At 38.4% G+C, this 21329-nt stretch overlaps 1 protein-coding gene across 1 annotated transcript in view; it reads right to left on the bottom strand.

The window, feature by feature from the left end:
• Nucleotides 1–13453, bottom strand: part of LOC119805427 (cytochrome b-245 heavy chain) — a 35380-nt gene extending 21927 nt beyond the window's left edge. The window contains exons 1-4 of the mRNA XM_038317383.1: nt 13352–13453; nt 11365–11460; nt 9703–9813; nt 541–625 (exon numbers count right to left, since the gene is read on the bottom strand). Coding sequence (XP_038173311.1) covers nt 541–625; nt 9703–9813; nt 11365–11460; nt 13352–13396 — 337 coding nt within the window. The 5' untranslated portion in view covers nt 13397–13453. The remainder of the gene's footprint in view (nt 1–540; nt 626–9702; nt 9814–11364; nt 11461–13351) is intronic.
• Between the last annotated feature and the right edge of the window lie 7876 nt (nt 13454–21329).

Raw genomic sequence — 21329 nt, 5'->3', positions numbered from 1 at the left:
GTATAACAGTTCTAGGCACATCCCATACCACAACAGTGATAATATAATACATTACATATAAAAACATATTGTACGCATACATATATGTGATAATAGTAATAATCACTAAGGCATGTAGGTGATAAGGGGTTCCTTAAGATATTTTCAACTTATAGCTCATATTTCTGCAGATTTACTGCAAAAATCCACAAAGTCTACATTTGTAACAATGTAATTCGGTAGAATTAATAAAATTTTTTGTGTGTTCACTAACAAACATTTTTTCATATTAAGATCATAGAAAATGGTGAGAATACAAGAGCAGACTTTATGGCATATTGTTATTTTATTTATATAAGAAGATTGTATGGTTTCCAAAAACCACCGTTAGTGTAAATCCTAACATCAGAAAATAGAGTTTGAATGAGTTTGAACTGAACTCATCTGACCACCATATAATGGACATAATGGACTTGTAGAGTCTGATACACGTGTGTATCCAAGAATAGAGGGCTCCTCTGTTACAACTGGTTTGCAATTCAAACATCTTTCCACTCTTACCAGTGTGAAGCGCTATCATCCATGCCACCATTTTATGGAAAGTGAGGTTCCGATCCAGTTGTCTTCGAATTCTTGTTGAGCAACACTTTGGATGAAGAGAAAAAAGAATGGTGGAAATTGTTCATGTCAAAGCCGTCTATGTCCCAGGTGCTGTACATGCATCATCTCATGTAATTTTCATAACCGCTCTACGAGGATATAGTTCCATCCACTTGGTTGATGAGAAAATGGACGGAGGTAGTAAGTCATCTCTCCCCATTCAAACGCCAAGTTTAAGTAATATAGTTCCTGTTCTCATAGTGACATGAAGCCCTCTTTCAAATACCTTTTTCATTGTATAAAGTTTTGAATTTTTGACACAATATATTCCTAGTTATGAGGAATTTATTTAAAGGGGGCCTACGATTTCATAAAGAATTGGCTTATTGTTTGTTTCCTAGGAGTCCAGTGGGGACAAAGATGAGTGAACAGTTCTAGAACAAGTGAGTAGGTCTTTAACCCAATTGCTCATATAAACTATAGAAGGAGGAAAGTGGACTCACTTGCTCATCTAGGTCACAGACATTACAAGGAAGATCACTGTCACATAATAATAATTAAAAATAATGATGATGATGTTGATGGCAGCAACAATAACTAGCAGCTACTGAGTGCTTGTGGAAGAACTTCTCTAAGCCTTTTACATGTATTGGCTTACTTAATTCTTACTCTTATGTCAGTTTTATTAAGGAGAGACCATTACCTAACAGCTGAGAAAACAAAGGTGATTATCCTGCCTTATGTGATATAGCCCAGAATGGACAGAGATGAGATTAAATCCAGATCATCTGAGAAATTTTTGTATCAATATTGCAGTAATTTAAATCATCCCTTGACACTCAAAATAGAAAGTTGTCGAGTGCATTTGGTTCATATCCATATGTTAGAGTGCATGGATTTGAATCTGGAGTCAAGTCAGTGCTCAAAGCAGAGAAAGCAAAACCTTGTTGATGGTTGAATAGACGCTTATCCTCACAAAATCTGACAATTGGCTTGTTCTAGCTGCTTTGCACCACAGTATAAATGTACTGTCATAAAAAGTTAATGTTTTTTAAAGAGGACAGTGACCTTCTAAAACAATTTAAGGTATTGTCAATACACAGATCTAAATTTTGTATATAATTTAAATAAGGAGGTTACTTATTTTTAATAAGATATTCTGACTTTGTAGAAAGATATGATTGGTGGAAAATTGTACCTGCTCTACTGTTTCTCAGTTCATTACACCTAAAAGGAAGGAAGGCTACATAAAAGGTGACTCTTTGAATCACAAAAATACTAGTAAGGAAGACGATAAGGATTCCAAATAAAGAAGAAAAGCTTCATCAAGTATCTTGGGGGACCCAGGTAATTTACTTATTTATTAATCACTCGATGCAATAATACAAGTATTCTTGTCTCCATTATAGACAAAAAATTAAAATTTCACTTTGGCCGTCTAAAGTCCACGTCCTTTTCCATCAAATCAGATGCAAGGACACGATCACTATTATTCTAAGTGCCTCAAAAATCTGACTTAAATTTTAGTTTTGGGATCCTTAGTGGAGAATGGTCAAAGAAAGTGAGGGTAGGAGAACAAAGACTAGAATGGAAAGAAGCCAATAAAGGGCATATTAAAGGGCTACCACTGTGCTTTAACAGTGTGGTCAGTGAGCCTTGACAGTTTGGTTGCTCACCTTCCTGGACCTGGAGGGAGTTGGGAGGACCTTGGACTCAACATAGTGTAGAGAACCCTGATGGCTCTTTGGCCTGGAGAGGGAGGGAGTGGGGGTATGGGTGGAGGGGAGGGGAGGGAAGGGGGAGGAGGAAGGGAGGAGAAGGCAATTTTTAATAAAAAATAAATAAACTGGGAAAAACCAAAAAAAAAAAAAAAAACCCAGTGTGGTCATTCAGACTAGGCAACTCCTTTATAGTTTTAAGGAAATAGCCTCCTGTTTCTTAGCTGCCACAGTCCTTCAGTTTTTAAGAGTCCTTCTGATAGGCATAATTCTGGAAGACTTGTAATGACGTTGTGAATCTTCTCCCTTGACTTTGGATGAGACCTGTGACTGGGGTGTATGATTTTGTTAAACAATAATGATAAAATGGATTCTGCAGATGTAAAGTCCGAAATTGTCTTAAAGAGGGAGTTTTTCCCTCAGGTATCCGACACTATCAATAAACTCTTGAAATCTAGGACTAAAAGTTCCAAGTGGAGGAAGTCAGAGATTAAAAATACAAGAAGGATTTAAGGTACTGTTGCTGAAATGGCGGGGCATGTAGGCTCCAAAAGTGACCATGGGAAGACTACTAGCAAGGAGACAGGGACCTGCAACTATAATGAATGGAATTTTGCTAAGAAGGAGCTTGGAAAAGGGTTTTTTGGTTTGTTGTTTTTTGATTTTGTTTTACAGAGCTGAGGAGGAACCCAAGGCTCTGTGCATGCTAGAAACATACTCTATCTTTAAGCCCAGACTTTCAGAAGAATATTTTAAGCCAGTTTCCAGGTACACTCATTTCCTCTCAGCCCGCAAACATGTTTTTAGTCTTAATTTCACAGAAGGCTGAGTAGAGAAGTCAAACAGGGTGCTGAACCTCTGATCTACACAGCTTCCAGCTTGTAAATGAGGGTTGTTCAAAACAATTGCATTCGGGACAATTCATTGCACAGGAGTAGATAACTAATAGCATCCTTCCTGGAGTGGCAAACTGGGTTGGACTCTTAAGAATCACAGGATAGGGGCTGGAGAGATGGCTTAGTGGTTAAGAACACTGACTGCTCTTCCAGAGGTCCTGAGTTCAATTCCCAGTAACCACATGGTGGCTCACAGCCATCTATAATGAGGCCTGGTGCCTCCTTCTGGCTTGCGGGCACACATGGAAGGAATGCTTTACACAAAATAAATAAATATTTTTTTTTAAAAAGAATCACAGATGTCAGCACTCAGGAAGCAGAGACAAGTGGATCTCTGTGAGTTTGAGACCAGCCTGTTCGACAGAGCAAGTTCCAGGACAGGCTCCAAAACTACAGAAAAACTCTATCTCTGAAAACCAAAACCAAATAAAGAATCACATGATGGGAATTAGTATAGTTGAGAGCAGCCATGAATTATTTTTTGAAAGGAAATTTTGTCTTCATATGTATCTGTTGTGAGTCACAGACCTACCACTTAGTTGTAAACTAATTTTCTCCCCTGTATGATAATTGAAGTTCTTCCCTAGGAAACATGTAGTCATTGAAAGATGTTTCATTAGAATCTGATGTTATTTTGCATCATTGTGTAACTAACTTCTCAACTAATGTACCCTGAGTCTCCAGCTAGAGGGCTAGCATCCTATACAGAGATCAACATGCTATGTACTTTAAAAATTGTTCTTTAATAATTGTTTGGTCATGCAAATGAAGCACACTCTTTACTGCCTTGAAAATAAAATAATCATTAACCCTATCTACATTTGCCATAGCTTCTTTTCCAGTTTCTTGAAGGAGGGATTGAGAGAATAAATTACTAACTTCTGCATTATAACAAATTTGAAGAGAAATAGTATGGCTTTGTTGGGCCCCCTATATCATCTCCATAGCCCCATCTTTATTGCTATCATTAGCAGTGATAAAATTTGTGAAATAATACATGTTGATGCCCTTGCTAACTTTGACATGAACATGTAGAAAAACTAAATGCTGTATCATAACAATGGAGAGATAGGATTAGGTAATACAGAGTCCATTCAGAGATAACCATTATATCTTAACATGCATTAATGAAAAGAACATTTGATTCAAAGAGAAAACTAGTGAATCAATGGAATAGGTCCCACCAAGACAGCGGGCCTTCATTTTTCCTAACCACTGTCTTCAGTGTAGTCAGGAATGGTAAACAACCCTAAAGAGAAGCCACAAGTCATGCTGATGCTGAACTTTCAAGAAAATGATCTCTTCACCACTTCCTGAAAATGAGGTGGGATGATCAGTTTGTAAAGTTTGAAAGAAGGGCTTTATCTTTGATTGCTTGGGTCCTTTCTGTTCCTCCTTACTATAAAAGATACCATTTCTGTGCTTCGGCTCACCTCTAAATTATTACCAGCCATCTCCCAAACAGCCAAGCTGTCATCATGCCTTACAGCTTCCTCATGGAACTACCTCTTTGCCTTTGTCCACTAACTTCTAAAAGGAAGTTTCTCTGTTACTGTCACAAAGAGCCTTGCCCAATTTCAACAATCATTATAGTGCAAGGGCAATTGTTGGGACATCCTGGCAATTTGCTATGCTCTATTGAAACTGAATTTCAAAATAATGAAAAGTGGAACTAAAACGAAGTACTTATTTGATAGGGTATATCTTAAGCTTTTTAGCTCTGTTTTATGTATACTTGGTCTGATTGTATTTGCATTACATATTTATGAACATTTTAGGTAAAATGTCAAGAGCTATCCTTACATCTCCTGACAGAACTCAGGTAAAGAATCTGACAGTAATGTCCACACATGGTGGCAGTAAAACTATGTGAAAAATATGAAGGATAACACTTTTTATGGAACTCTTTATAATTTATATAACTTTTTTTATAGAACTCTTTATAATTTTGAAATTCCATGTTAATTCTAGATCTCTTCCACAAGTCTCTAAGCTTTTAAAGCTTGTGGCTTTCTGCCTTTAATCACTTTGTATCTCCAGTTATTAATATATAGAAAGCCCTCTACTACGGTGACAACTTAATAATCAACAAACATAAATAGTCAGTATATTTTATTAAGAGTATATTCATTCATTTTTCTTCTTTTTTTCAACACTGGAAATGGAACTTAGAGCCTTTTATACTTGGCATGTTCTTTACCACTAAGCTACAGTCCTTCCTAGAAAGGCATATTTATGTTTAAATTTGCATTATTTGACCTGTTTCCCTGCTAAAATCATTGCTGAGACGAAAAGCACAAAGGGGCCCCCTCTAGGACACATGGTTTGAGGCAGAGCCATGATGAGGCCTTCTGATTCTGAGACTATATAAGGCAAACGACCTTACCTTTTAACCTTCCTGTTTTAGTCTGACCTGAAGATTAGGATGGTCACAAGTTAGAAATTTGTTTCTACACATGGAAGTTCATCAAAGATTTCTGTATGCTTAGGCCTATCCTTTTTCCATCTCTCTCAACAAAGCTAGATGAGAGCCTTTACCTCTATCCTTTTGGGAGGGGCCTAAGGATACACAGCCAGAGGGCTTTTTCTCCTCTGGGTACCCAGAAGAATTCAAAACCAAAGCCTGAATGATTCAGACCTCTAAAACTGAACAGAAATTCTGTGTCTGTTTAGTTAGTATGGTGTTAATGGAACAAGTTTTTGAAATTATTATATCCTTATCATTTCTAGAGTAGGTCATTTAGCAGGCTCAAATACTCATATTAAACAGAGCCACAGGGAGAGTTCAAGATGTTTAGTTGACACATGCAAAAGCAAACAGTCTCTGGGAGCACAATTTCCTGGCTTTGAATCCTCCCAGTTAATCTTGCTCCTACCTCACTCCCTCGACATGAGTTCTACATCAGTGAGCTGTGGCCGGTCCCACTTCCAACATCAGTCACAGCACACTCGTGCACTTAAACCGCGAGCAGAAAGCAGCTGCAGTTTTCAAAGTTCACACGTCTGCTTGCCTAGTTCAGAATGAAGGGCATGCCATACCTGTCAGAGACCATTGCTCTTGAGGGAGGGGAAGTAGGCAGGAGTAACAGAATAGACCGTATGAAAGCACCAAGAGCAATTCTAGGGGAGGAAGCGTAGAAATGGAGATGAATGGCAGAGAGACGGGTAAGGGAAGCAGTGGAGCAGCTGATGAACAATATTCAAGAATATATGAAAATACCAGAAGGAGAACCATTACTTTGTCTGCTAATTTAAATAAATGCATAAGTAAGTGGCGGAAATTGTTCTTTTGTGTGAAGATCTATTTGGTTATAGAATTGGGCTTTACTACAATTTAATCACTGCTATTAAAGGTTCTCATGTGGGTCTTCACCTGTGGGCCACAAGTTGCCCCTAAGATGACATTTTATATGTGCTGCTCATGGGACATGGGTCCTCAAGGCAATGCAACTTCGGGTTGTGAGGTAATCAGGATTTCTTAACTGACCACCTTGGTGAAAACGCTGCCTGTTTCTCAGGCTTTACTTCCTCTAAATAGAAAGTATTCAAATGGGGACAGGAGGAATTTTTTTTAAAGGCAACCAAATCAAGTCTCCATAAAAACAAAAAGTTAATGTGCAATGGTTTCATCTAGCAAGGCTTCATGTGGCTCCTGTACTATTTAAAAGATAAGTGGGTAGCTTGGCTATCCGTCTTTCAATGCAGTGAGATTGCATCTCCGTGGAGTCTTGGGAGATTATTTGGGAAGCCTCATGGTCGATGTCTAACACCGGGTGCTCTTGTTAGGTTTTGCCCTGGTTTTGCTCAGTCTGCAAGATCAAATTGTGACAAATTGAAATAATGACTTAGACAAAGGAGCATTGTCACAGAATTTTCCAGATGAAGAACCTGATCCTTTCCAGAGAACCTCCAATGATTTTTTTCAACATTCTTCTTCTTTTTCTGCCTGTCTGACTTGTTGTTTTGCTGTTGAGCAAAAATGAGTCTAAGATTTTACTCAACTACATATGGCCTTGCAATAGTGGAGGCATGACTTGGGTCCTGCGTGCTAGGTTAATGCTGTACTACCGAGTTACCCCTTTTTCCTGACTCTTCGTGTAAAATCAGAGCCCTGAGGGTGGAGTTTAGGGAGTATGTTTAAGATGAAATGGTATTTTGTAAAGAGGTGGGTAGTATCAAAGCTTAATTGTCTGCTCATGCCCTTTTAGCAAATTGAGGGTTGCATGTTTCTAGATACAAACTCTTCTTTGGACTAATAGGAATGTTGTGTGACTAGGAAAAGGGAGGCAAAGTGAAACACAAATTGTACCTGTAACTCACCATCTAGTTCATATATTCAGTAATTGTTGGATCAAGCGTTAATTCTTTAGCTATACATTTAAGCTTCTACTTTGGCAGTAAAATCCCTGCTTTCTTTCCCAGTCTTATTTTAGAGCAGTGGTTCTCAACCTGTGGGGCATGACCCTTTGGGGGATCGAACAACTCTCTTTCACGAGGGATTGAAAGATTTGGATGGTTACATTGTGATTGACAGCAGTAGCAAAATTACAGCTCTGAAACAGCAAAAAAATAATTTTATGTTCTCCACAACATGAGGAACTGTAGTAAAGGGTCGCAGCATCAGGAAGATTGAGAGCCATTGCTCTAGACAGTTACCCATCACAATTCCTGTGGCCCAGAAGCATAGTTTGCTTGCCGTTTTCCTTCAAAATTGATTTTAACTTAAATATTTTAAGATTTTAGGAGAGAGATGGGGGAGGGGTAGATATTTGTGTGGTAGTCAGAGGTCGATGTTAAATGTCTCCCTCTAATTTCCACCTTAGTTTTGAGGCAAAATCTCTCACTAAATCTGGAGTGCACCAATTCTGCAAGGCTAGCTGGTCATCAAAACTCCAGGTCCCAGGAGGGTGCTAACACCTAAAACTTCATCAGGAATTTTTTTCAATGTAGAAAAATAATCCAAAGTGAAGCAGTGTCTTGCTGATAATTAGATTTTAAAGGCAGTTACATGAAAATATACCCAAATCAAGCTCAGGATGCTGCCTGTCCTTGACTTGAGTAACATGTTCAACCTGCCCAATTCTGTGCACTGTTCTATATTTCTTCCTATGGGAAGAATATACTACCTCTCTTTCTCCCAAGCCAGATAGAACCTGACTGTATTCATCTTCATTCTCCAACTATACAAACGTTCATAGAAGGAAAACAATCTAGCCATCAACTCATACATTGGGTAAATATTATCTTTTGTGTTTCTTTTGGTACTGACAATTGCCATAGCCTCATGCATGGTTGGCAATCACTGTACCAGTGAGCTGCACCATCTGCCCAACAAACCACATTTAAATAGAACACAATAAAGAGTGATACAGAAAGTATTATAGTATTTCTCATTTTTTGATAATAAGATTTCTCACCATGGTCTGTGCTTTTGCCCATGCTATCTCTTGCCCACATAGAACACGTTTCTGTTCCATCAACAAATTCTAGATGTTGATTTATCCTCACTACTCAGGCTACTTTCCCTCTGCAACCTTCCTGGCATTCCCTGCCCCATCTAATGTCATTTCTGACTTATTTGATCTGTCATATCTGATCCTCAATGGCTCTTTATTTTAATGTTTTATGGGACCTACCATATTCTTTTCTGTACAATGTTATTTGAACATGTATTAAATTTTAAAATATAAATGATTATTTTTATTTTCATATAATGTTACCAGTTATATATATATGTATATATATGTATATATACATATATATATATATATATTCTTATAGGTTAAAAATACTCTTTCTATATCAAGGTGCTCATTGAAACATTAATGTAAAGGGGCTCTGGGCATGTAGAAAGCCCTGATACTTCCAATCCCATGGGACTATAAATGTTTACTTTGTTTTTCTTTATTTTTGTTTTATTTTATTTTTTAAATTTCACTATGTAGCTGAGGCTGGCCTAGAGCTCCTTATGTAGCCTGGAATAGGCTCAAACTTAAGATATGTCTGTCTCAGGCTCCTCATTGCTGGGCTTATAGACATGTGGCACCCTAGGAATCAACTATTTCTCCTTGTATTTTCATATAGTGTGTTTTTCTGTGCATTGATTTAATTTGCTTGAGATGTTACACAGAAAATGTGTTTTCTATGATAAAATTTTAAAAATATTCTTGAACAGTTCCTAAATAGCACATGTCTGGCTCATATACTCTTAACACATGTATGTTTACTTCATTACTATTGTTGATGTATAGTTTGTTTAGCTGCTTCTTAAATTTTCCAAATTAAATGACTGTTTCAGGGATGTGTGTGTGTGTGTGTGTGTGTGTGTGTGTGTGTGTGTGTGTGTTTGTGGAGATATATGATGTATATTACAGCATAGGACATGGTGCATCTCATGAATATTCTACACAAGGTAAGCTTCACAAAACATTACTTTGTTCTGCCTTAGAAAGAGCATTTGGCATGATGGATTGAGAATTTGAGGCACTCCGTAGAATGCTTGCTCTTACCGCGCTGGAACCCCTGAGGAAGGAGAGCAGATTTCGACACACTGGTAACAGGATCAGCATGCAGTTGAAATTCAGGCAGGCTGCAGGTGCCCTGGCCAGAGCCAGTGCTGACTAGAAGAGAGAGGATTGCGAGCAGAGAGACTTTGGTGAGCAGAATACCCATTCTCCTCTTCCCTGGAGTCCCATCATGGAACCCCCAAAAAGCTCCCTTAAGACATCTGGAATGGAATTTCCTTCACAGCGGAAGAGTTTTCTTGGGGTCCACTGATATGCTTTATTTTAACCTGAAGCTGCCTATTTACCCAACTGAACATTTTAAAGTTTCAAACTTGAAGAGAAGTGGAAATAAATTGACTTTGAGTTCTTTTTAGCTACCTGCCGGACTAAACGTTTTAAATTTTCGCTTGTGTGCTTTATCATCTACCTAGCTTTCCACCCCTTTCTCCATCAGAGGAGAGTATCAGGTGTCCTCCTGTATTTCTATGGTGCTCTGCTTTATTGCTTTGAGACAAGGTCTCAGCTTGAACCAGGATCTTACTGTCTTTAGTTTAGTCTGGTATTCAGCAAGCTCTAGGGATCCTACTATCTCTACTACTCCCTTGCCCTTCCAGTGGTGGCGTTATAAGTGCCTGTGGCCACACTTGACTTTTTAAATGGGAACTGGGGAACTGAACTCTTGGCCTCATGCTTGAGCAGCAAGAACTCCTATCCTTTGAAACCCCTCCCATATAGTTGATACATTTTAAAGTAAGTTGCATGCATCAGTTTACTTCCTCCTAAATCTTTGAGCATGTATACTATTAACATGAGGTCAGTATCAAAACTAAATCTTTGATTTTAAACAAAGTCCTCTAAGCTGGTATGGTGTAATACTTGAGCAAAACTGGTTTAGCAATGTCTAAAGAAGTTGCCTATGATACAAGAACAGATCAGCATGAATACAGTAGAGACAATTTTAATAATGTGAAATGATTGTTTGGCAATACTGACATATATGATTATAACATATTATTAATGTAAGTAATATTTTCAGCATTATATAACAAATGATGTGCTCTGGGAGTGGCTGTAGTTCTAATTATTTTCATTTTCATTCTAATTATTCTTCATTCATGAAGAGACCTGACATTTCAAGGAAACAGATTACTTAGGGACTCAAGGAAATTCAAGGACCTCTGCTTGGCTGGCCTACTGAAGTGACGTAGTACACAAACAAGTTCCTGCAAGTCTCCAGATAATAGCTTGAAGTTGATTTTTTCAAGATCATTTCACATGTCATTAGGAGGAGGACTTCTCCATGCCAAAAATATGATATGAACCATTTAACTTAGAAAAAATATAGGAAATTTCAATTGTCAAACCAGTGTCAAACCTTTATGAGTGGCTCCCAGTAGGCTTTCCATTCTAGAGATTCCTATGTTAAGTTGGTATATATTGGTAGCAAGAGATGCAGGTAGGACCCTCTACCACACTTCAGTTTGTTACACTATCAGGCCTTAACTGATTCTTGCCAAAGAATTTGCAACTGGGGAGTGAAGCTGGTGATGTTGTCTTGGTTGGTCAGAATATTCATTCTAAATCTTAAAAGGAATAAATAAATACGAGCACATCTGCCTACAAGTATGAGCTGGCTGATATTGCATGAGGAGGAAGTTCACTTACCCCGAGAAGTTTTCGAGTATAATAGTACTTAGGTCCATCATCATAAACCTTGTAGGAGTTGACAAAGAGGAAGACATTCAACCCCAACCACACCAGCTGCACAAACAGAAAAAGTTGGATGAGGTTTATAAACCTAAATAAGTAGAGTCCATATGATACTGGAGTCAAATGAAGGACAGGACTTCCCCCACGTTCAGACTTTGACAAAGGGGGTTATAAAGCTGAGCACAATCAGCTTCGAGGCAGCTCTTTCCTATCCCCCCACCACCCAACTCTTTAGTCACTGGCTTGATCTTCCCTTGTTGTTTTGCATGATTGCTTCACTACTTGGTCAGCGTGCGAAGTTAGGATCAGCCTGCCTTGTCTCTTTTCATCTTAAAATCAGAGAGGTAACAATGGTTGATAAGTAAAGTGAGATCACGTGGAAATTAGGTATTGTTGCTGACCCTCGCTCGACATGTAGGAAATTGAACTCTCCTCTCCCAGATGCCAGTCACTGACTTGCAGCACATACAGCTTACCATTCTATTTGGTAAGTTTTCCTTCATTTTTAAAGGAGGGCATATTGAACATGGGCAAAGGGGTCAAGGTCATGGAATTTAAACAATAAACTTTTTAGATTTTAAGTTGGCATTTGACGTTAACAACAACCTTATCAAGGGCTGATACTGCCCAGTCTTCTACCTTCAGTTCCAAAGTGATTTTCTTTCAATATGAAATTACTAGCTATTATTAATACTAGCTATTAAATACCCACAAATGTTTCATAACAGTCTCTCTTTACAAGGAAGGCGCTACAGAAACTTCCTCTCTTGCCCTGTCACTCTCCCCAACTCTGAATTTCTAAACCATGTCTTTACTTTCAAATATATGCATACACAACTTAAGAGATTACTTCCTGGGGAAACTGTAATTAGAATGAAAATTCTATTTCAACTTGTTTCTTAAGAATTAATTACAATGGTAGTAAGGACTCAGGACTCCAGTTTTAAATCCTGATGTTTCTAGCTTGCATTGGAATGTTGGTTTGGCATGAACTAACTTTCAATCAAATATTTTTTGTTTTAATTTTACTCATGCTACTTATTTATTTATTTATCTCTAGAACTCAAACATTCCATGCATTACATGGTGAATTTTTACAAAACTTCCATTCATAAGCGATTTTGATATCATGCTTCATTAGCTGTTTGGCAAGAATAGATACCACATTTCTTCCAACTCAGTTAATCCATAATTGCTTTGCTGAGAACACTAACTTAAAAGTATAAATCAGAAATCAATGTGTAATTGAAAATTAGCCACAGCCTTATTTCCAAAATTGTTTCTCAAGATAGATTAATAGTTTATATATAATTCAATATTATATACATACTTTATATGCACATAAATGCATATAATATACACACTACATATATGAGTCTAAATAATTTATTTAAATTCTTTCATCTCGATTTGTTGTAAAATTCACAAGTGACTACAGTTCAGAACTCTTAGGGAAAAATGTGCTTATTTTAAAAAGAAATTTGAGAACTTTGGTTGTTTTGGTGCTATTACTGAAGTAAAGGTTCTTTTCCCATCCAAGAAATTTTTAAGAACAAATATTATTCAGAAAACAGTAAGGTTTTAATTGAGCATTTTAAGTAGGTAACATAAAATGTGGACAAATTTACCTCCGAGTAACTAAGAAAAAATATCTCAGAGATCTTTAGTATGATCTTCTATTCTCTCTGTTAAATGCTGGCTAATTTCACAGTCTTAGTAGCTCAGAAACAAACTGGGAGAAATGAGAGATGTTGGTGCATAGTTTTAATTAAGAAGTTTGGAATGGGAGGATTAACTCAATCTACTTACAAATTGATGCTTGTTCACAATGTAAGTAAATTTCTCAAGCAAACAACAGCAAGAAAACCCGTTGCTCTATGTTAGCTCCCAAGAAAACCCCAAAACATTAAAGAATTATAATTTATCTCTTTTTGTTACTTACAATGACAAAGATGGAGAGTCCCTCATTCACGGCCCAGTTCCCCATGGCAGCAAAGGTTGAATGTGCTTGGTCTGCCTTTCTTCTCTACTGTGCTTCTTCTTTGCATGAGGAAATGAAAACAGCATTGGGGCAATATGTTTCCTTTGCTATTATCAGAAATTAGCTAATCATTGGTCAACTGAAAGCCTGTTTCCATAACAAATTTAAATCTTTAAACCACATAAAAACTACAGAAAGAAAAATAGATCTTGTGATTCAATCACAAGTAAATACATTGGAAAATGAGACCAATTGCTACAACTGAGAGGCTATTTGTCAAGTTTTAAAATTTGCTTTATCATTTATCAGATTTGGGGCAGTTTATGAATATATTATACACAGTGACTTATGTTTTTGTTTAAACAAACTAGTTTTCTACTTGTAATTTTCAAGGTATCCACTTAACCATGGATAAAACGTGTGGGTTCTGGGTAAAACATACTGAACACATGTCACATCTTCTGACCAACTCTTATAGCAGCATTTATTCTCACTGGGTAAAGTAAAAAGAGTGATAGATGATGCTTTTAGAGTGCTAACCATGTTTCAATTTTCTATCATAAAGTAGATATAGGCCTATATTATGTACATATATTTGTGAATTGTAACATACATATTAATACATATGTATGCATACACAGAAAAATACTTGTGCCCACATATACATCAATTCAGTTGATTCTCACAACTCAATCCCTATAAAGTAGGTTCTAATTTATGATTACATTTACAGATGAGAAAACCAAGACCAAGAGCAGTGAACTTATTTAAACCCAGTTACAGTGCCAAGGAATAATGCAGGCGGTCGTTTGAAGTCCATACAACTGACATTACCTGTAAAGTAAGGTACCAGAAAAAAAGTTTAAATTTGTTAGCACCACCTTAAATCACTCCACATAAAACTATAGGAAAGGAAACTGTAGTAAAAGTACCAAAATATTTAGGTAGCAAACATGTTTCCAGGCAGACATTCTCTATGCTAAGTTGGTAGACATAGATCAAAGGTGTGTCAGTGTATGGTAGATGCTAAAGCTAGGGGTAGCACAACTACTTCTGGCCACTCTTCTGCCTTCCAGACATGAAACAGATTAGGATGGTAACCTGACCATGTGAAGAAAGTACAAGGGTGGCTGCACGGCTAATAGAGAAGTTCACGAAACAAACTGGAGCGCTGGAAGAAGACTCAAGAGCACAAGAACCGAGGTACAAACTCTCTCAGTTGCTGTCTTCAAAACACACAACCTCTGGGATTGTGGCAATTAGCAAAGCAGCATTTTTTCCCACTGCATGATATTTAAAGAAAGGTATTGTGACATTCTCCATGGTAATCAGAACATATACAACACACATAAAGGCAAAATGACCTCCTGGGTTCATTCCCAAAATAGATAAATTCAAAGACTAGTTAGGAAATCAGAACCTTGTCAAGCTATATGTTTTGTTGGTTGCTGATCTGTTTGCCTACCCTCTCCAGGAACTGCTGGATTTCACAGAGAACTACATTTGTCAGCCAGCTTAGATTGATGGCTTCCGGTTGGTTTAGCTAAACTGGAGTAGAGGAGAAGCCACAATGGTTCTCACCGCAGAATTTTGCTTCAAGAGACATTCACCAGGTTGGTGAATTGTTACTGGGCCTCCAGCTTCCCCTAGTCTGTTCTCCCTTCAATGTCATGAACACCTGCTAGTCAGGAGTATTGTAGGGCTCCATGTTGCCAGATGGCCCTGGCTGCCGTGTGGGGGTGGGAGATTAGACAACCTCCTCCCAGTTCCTCTAACTGAGAGGTAACCACTTCCTGTAGTTGTTCTTTTTTATGTTGCCTCTTGTCCCTTTTGGGATTCTCCACTTTTCCATCACCCATGCAACACTTTCCTGGTGTGAAAGCCCCTCTGTTGAAATATTGTGGTTTCTGTTTTTTAATTGGATTTTGAAACAAAGTAATTTAGTTTGAGTACTTTTTCATGTAACTAAAGAAGTTAATCTTATATGTCTAAAGAACAATAAAACACCATAAACATGAATTCTCTTTCTCTTCTTCACTCTCAGATTCCTTCATAAGGATGACTCCCAGTCCTTCAAGCCATTCAAAATTTGACAAGGTCTCCTCTTCTGTTACTTTCCCCTCTTTTCTATTTCCCTGCCTAATGGTTCATCTTTCCTAATCTAAATTTTTACATTTTCCTCACTGTTTTTCTGGTGCTTTCTGATGCCTGTGCTCTCCTGCAGAAAAAGTGAGCGTGCCGTGAACATTCACATGCGAAGCAACGATATTTTCTATTTCTTATAAACATGCTGCTTGGCTATTTCCCCCTCCTTTTCCTTCCCCCTAAAAGTTCAGAAGAAGAGTCAAAGAAGGAAGCATTTTTGCCACAGATAAGCAACCATTGCCTTCTGGTGATTTTCCCCCTCATGACAGTAATCACGACAGTCTGTAGCATCTTCATGAGGCTTAAGAGCCTCCATCAGTTTCACAGCTGGAGAAGATCACTTGCAATGAACAGTAAAATCTTTCTTCCATGGAAACGAATGTCCCTTTTGAGAAGACTTTAAGAAAACTGCAGTGTGCACTGCCCTTGGAAACACAGGTGAAAAGAGTGATAAAGGAGCAACGGGACTAGCTGTGTAGTACTGATTACACACGAAGAGGAAAAACACTCAAAACTCTGTATTAGCTAATGGGTATTAGCTAAGGGCTCATCTTGTCCCAGTCCCTTCAGCTGCCACTGTCTCTTGAGCTGTTGACATTCAGTGAGACTGTGGAAATCTTAAGCATGAACTCACAAGCCCTTGAGACAGAGGAGAGAGGCAGCCCCAAGTTTCAGAATATTCCCCGATTTCACTTCTTGAATATGATTCTGTTTTCTGCCTTGATAGCTCAATCTGCAAATTATATTTTCCCCAAATTCAAGAAGGAAAATTGCTATAGAAAGGGAGATATGTAACTACATCAAATGTCCTGACGAATTTTGTTCTTATTTCTGATGAAAGTGTGCTTCCCTTCTTTTGTAGCTAGCGTGGGTTTGCTAGGCTTTCCAGAATTGTCATGTTTAGCTAAATCTGAAAGTATGGGTGTTGTGGTCCCATATTCTTTGCCTAAGGTTTACTACCAAGAAGTCCCCTTAGACACAGTGATTGTTCTAGGTGTGGGCTCTTGATATAAACAAGACCAATGATTGTTTTTGCATCCTCTAGAGGAACAAAGTTAAAACATTTTTCTCTTCCTGTTTGTCAGTGATGTATGCCTTGCGTGACCACAGTCTGTCTCTACTATCATGTGCTCATAAGTCTGGATAAGAATTCTACCCAGACATGGAAGAATAGAGTTAGAAGTGACCGGGAAGCCTCCTCCCTGAGGATCAGTTCTCACAGATTAGAAGGTGCAGTGAAGCTACCAAGGGAAAAAAGCAGTCACAAGTCCTACCCAGACGTAAAACCTACAAACCACAACAATTACTGGCCAGGCAATTGTGGCACTTTAATCTTTAATCTTTGGGGTAGCCAATATCTGTCTAAATGGACTAAAGACACGCTCATTAGGAGGGAATTCATGCCTGGTACAACGAACCTAGGCAACTGCTAGTGACTGGGACAGTCACAGACCTTAGAGGGGAACCTAATACTGCCATTTTCCTGACCCAGTACAATTTATAACTGTATTCGAATTATTTATCCTTATACCCACACCAAAGAAGCTTATCTCTTCCCTCACCAAAGAAACTACTTTTGCAGCAATGGCTGCTATGGAGATCCACAACTGGTCAAAGCTTAGAGAATAAGGGACTGTGGGACACTGTTTGTTTTCTGTTCCCGTGATAAACACTAGGACAAAAAGCAACATAGGTTTATTGCATCTTACAACTCCCAGGCCCCATGCCATCATTGAAAAAGTCAGCACCAGAATTTAAAGAACCTGGAGACAGGAACTGAAATAGAGACCACGAAGGAATGCTGCTTACTGGCTTGCTCCTCATTGCTTACTAAACCTGCTTTCTTATACAACCACCAGGACCACCTACCCAGGGATGTCACCACTCAGAGTGGTCTGAGCCCGCATTCATCAGCCATTAGTCAAGAAAATGTCTCACAGATAAGTCACAGGCCAATCTGATGGAAGCAATCCCTTAATTGAGGTTCCTTATACTTAGATGACTCCAGTTTCTATTGAGCTGACAAAACCTCACTGTCAAAGGTGAGTCCCAATGATTATATCTACCATGCAACCTCTACACTTAAAACTCAGGAAACATAGAGGAAGAAGGGGCACAAAGATTGCAAGAAACAAGACTGGGATGCCTGCTGCTGCTAGAGAGTGCATTGAAAAGAATGCTGTACCCATAAAATCTCAACAATATGGTTGCCAAAATAAGATTCTCATAAGGATAGTACCAATTCGTGAATCATTGTTAATGAAGAAAATCTCACAAGGCCCTGCCCCTAGATGAGGAGCTGTAAACAATCGGTGGCTGCAGAGGGAGGGGAAAAACACTTTTTTTTTCTGGGGTTAAGCACCTTGATAGGTTATCCAATCCCAAGTTGTCAACCTCAAACACACATTGATGGGGGAGTGTCTATATGTTACTTTCATTGGTTAATAAAGAAACTGCTTGGCCCTTTAAGAGGACAGAAAATGAGGTAGGTGGAGTAGACAGAACAGAATTGTGGGAGAAAGGAAGCAGAGTTGGGGAGATGCTTCAGGCAGTCGCCATGCTTCTCCTCTCCGAGATAGACGCAGGTTAAGATCTCTCCTGGTAAGCGACTACCTCCTGGTGCTACACGGATTACTAAATATGGGTTAATTAGTAAATAAGAGGCTGAAACTAATGGGCCAGGCAGTGTTTAAAAGAATACAGTTTCCGTGTAATTATTTTGGGTAAAGCTAGCCGGGTGGCAGGATACAGCCCCGCCCTTCCATCTACAACACATTCATGCAAACAACTCTAAATGGACTCAGCAGGTTTTCTATAATACATGTATATATGTAACAATAAAAATTATAAAATGAGAGGTCCATGTATCTCAGAAGGGGGGCATAGAAGGAGTTGGAGAAAGAGGTGGAAATGATGTAAATACAGTACTTGTGTGAAATTCTCAAAAGAATTTAAATTTTTTAGACTTAAAAACCTAGAAGGCATATACAGAAAATTATACCAACAAAAATAAAATCTGACTTAGTAACAAAGGAGGGATGAGGAGATTTGAAAAGAGATATGCTGCCAATGTTTAAATTCTTGGATCTTTTCTGTCTAGACATTTAGGCATCTCAGGTATTCTTACAGAGTAGAGTTCCTAGGAAGCAATCTCTAAGGTAGAGACTAGTATGTAACATTATTAGGGAGATTTCTAGTAGGTAAATGTATAAGGAAGGAAAGAAGAGATAAGAAAATATGAGTGTGCCACAGAAGAAAATGAATTATCATGCAGCAACACTCAGCAATCCTGCAGGAAGATCTGAAACTGGAGTGACCCACAGTAACCTTGAGGAAGATGACTCCGGATTTTAGTTGTTTGGTTTGGTTTGAGGTCAAGTCTTGTAACTATAGCCAAGCAAGGCTGAAACTCACAGTGCTTCTTTTGTTTCAGCCTTCTGAGTGCTGAGATTCCCAACATGGGATGCCATACCTGGAAAAGATGGTTTTATCTGAGACAACCTCTGTAGGTGTTTGTAGTGTGATAGAAATAATATGCCTTCTCCATGAGAAATCACTCTGCACACTTACAGAGGAAGGAAAAGCTCTTTCCTGAAGCTAATTCTCAAATAACAGTCAACCTTGAATAGATGCCCCTAGCTTATATACTCCTTGGGCTTATGAATTGAACTAACACACACACACACACACACACACACACACACACACACACACTCTCTCTCTCTCTCTCTCTCTCTCTTCCTTAAATCTCTTTCGGGTCCCAGCTACACTTGGAACAATTTAAAAAAGAAACAGGGGACTGGAAATCTGAGCACTTCGGCAGATGGAAGATTTACACAGCAAAGATATTGGCGGAATTGTTTTTTAAGTACACCAGTGCTGTTCTTCCTGAATAGTTGTTGCTCAGTCATCTGGCCCACCTGGCAGAATAATGCTTCCTGATAAGCTTTTTAGTGTTTAGTTTTGAAGTACTAGAAAGGTTGTAGGGTATAGAATCCCAGTTCAACCTCTGGTTCCCTGATACACAGAGGAAGAGACACTGAGAAAAGTCTCCACTTGCATGCCAAAAGCTTAAGTGAGTACATAGCATCTGGCAGTGTAGTTATCCCTGACCAAGAAGAAAGAAACCATTGCTGAGAGTCCTTTGATCTAGAACTTATAGAACTCATCACTGTGAGTTCTAAACTTTAGGTTTTGAAGTCATTCAGTCTATGTAACTTTATTAAGACAGCCAAAGCTAACAGCTAGGTGGAGGAGAAACATCTAGAAAGCCCCACATAAGTCTGGGACTTGATGCATGTCCAGGAAAGACCTAAGATCACAACAGCTCACCGCAGACTGATTTCTAGGCCCAGATCAAGCAGAAAAATGAAGATGTTACGTAGGAGGCAAGCTCTGGAAAGGATCGGTCAAAGGACCCCCTAAAGCAGGACATACAGAACAATATGTCATGGTGGTAATTCCAGATGGGCCAGATCAGGGCTCCAGGAACAGGATATAAAAACAATAATAGGTGGTGTTGGGCCATTCTTTGCTAGGTGAACCACTCACACTAGCTTCAGCAACTTCCATAACAAGAAAACATAAAAGAATGTTGCTAACCTTTTTCCGAGTGGTTTTGTATTTTACTTAAATGCTTATACACATTATTGAATCTTATATATCTACTTAGATTGAATTTTTGGTAAAAAAAATTCTTCTGAGAAATGTATGCCCTTTTTCTGGAAGTAGTCACCCTGTAGGAGGGCAAAAAGGGGGGAATAACACAAGAAAAATAAGCCCCATGTCTGTTAGGGTCAAGGTTTTTCTTCTGGGTTCAGATCACTAATTTCATATATATGTATGTATGTGTACACACACACACACACACACACACACACACACACATACATGCTTGCTTCTTTATTTACTCTAATACTTTACTGCTTTCTCTACCACCATATCTCATCTGAAGCACAAGAACCAAGACTGCATCTGGGTGAGGAACAGAAGAAACTGAAGCTATCACCTTAACCATAACAAAGAGTAGCGTCAAATATGGAATCACCTAGCTGAGGGTTGAAGGAGTGACCTGCCTGGATCCAGAGCCAGTCTTCAAGGACCTAGAAAATGTTTCCTTTCTTTTCTTTTCTTTTCTTTTCTTTTCTTTTCTTTTCTTTTCTTTTCCTTTCCTTTCTTTTCTTTTCTTTTCTTTTCTTTTCTTTTCCCTTCCCTTCCCATCCTTCCCTTTCTGTCCTGTCCTGTCTCATTTATTTTTTCTCTTTTATATTCTTTTTTAAAAAAATGATGCCAGGCATTTAAGAATATTTCTGTCAAATGACCAGATAACTTCTCAGCTAAATGAAAATAGAGCACACACAGCATCAATTGACAAGACCTATTGCTCATACTTGGTTCCCTTGCCCAGCCTTAATACAAGGAGGTGGGGGGAACTTAGTCCTATCTCAACTTGATATGCCATGCTTTGTTGACACCTATGGGAGGCCTGCCCCTTTCTGAACAGAAACAGAGGAGTGGACTGGGGAGGGACATTGGAGGGTTTGGGAGGAGAAAAGTGAGGGGAAATCTTTGGTCAAGATGAAAAATAAATGAATAAATTTAATAATAAAAACGAATATGGTTTTTACAAAAGAGCTTTGTAAGTTAGTAAAAATATTATTGACAGTAAGTAGGAAAACAACAAAATTTTTGCAGAGGGGAGTGAAACTTAGTAACTGCATGACAATATTAAAAATATCTAGTTTAATACAGACAATTACAAAACATAAAAGATAAAATAAACTATTCCCCATTC

The sequence above is a fragment of the Arvicola amphibius genome, chromosome X (assembly GCF_903992535.2).
Source record: "Arvicola amphibius chromosome X, mArvAmp1.2, whole genome shotgun sequence".
In the NCBI taxonomy this organism is placed as follows: domain Eukaryota; kingdom Metazoa; phylum Chordata; class Mammalia; order Rodentia; family Cricetidae; genus Arvicola; species Arvicola amphibius.
The sequence above is the reverse complement of the archived record's forward strand: the minus strand, read 5'-3'. Positions and strand labels throughout refer to the sequence as shown.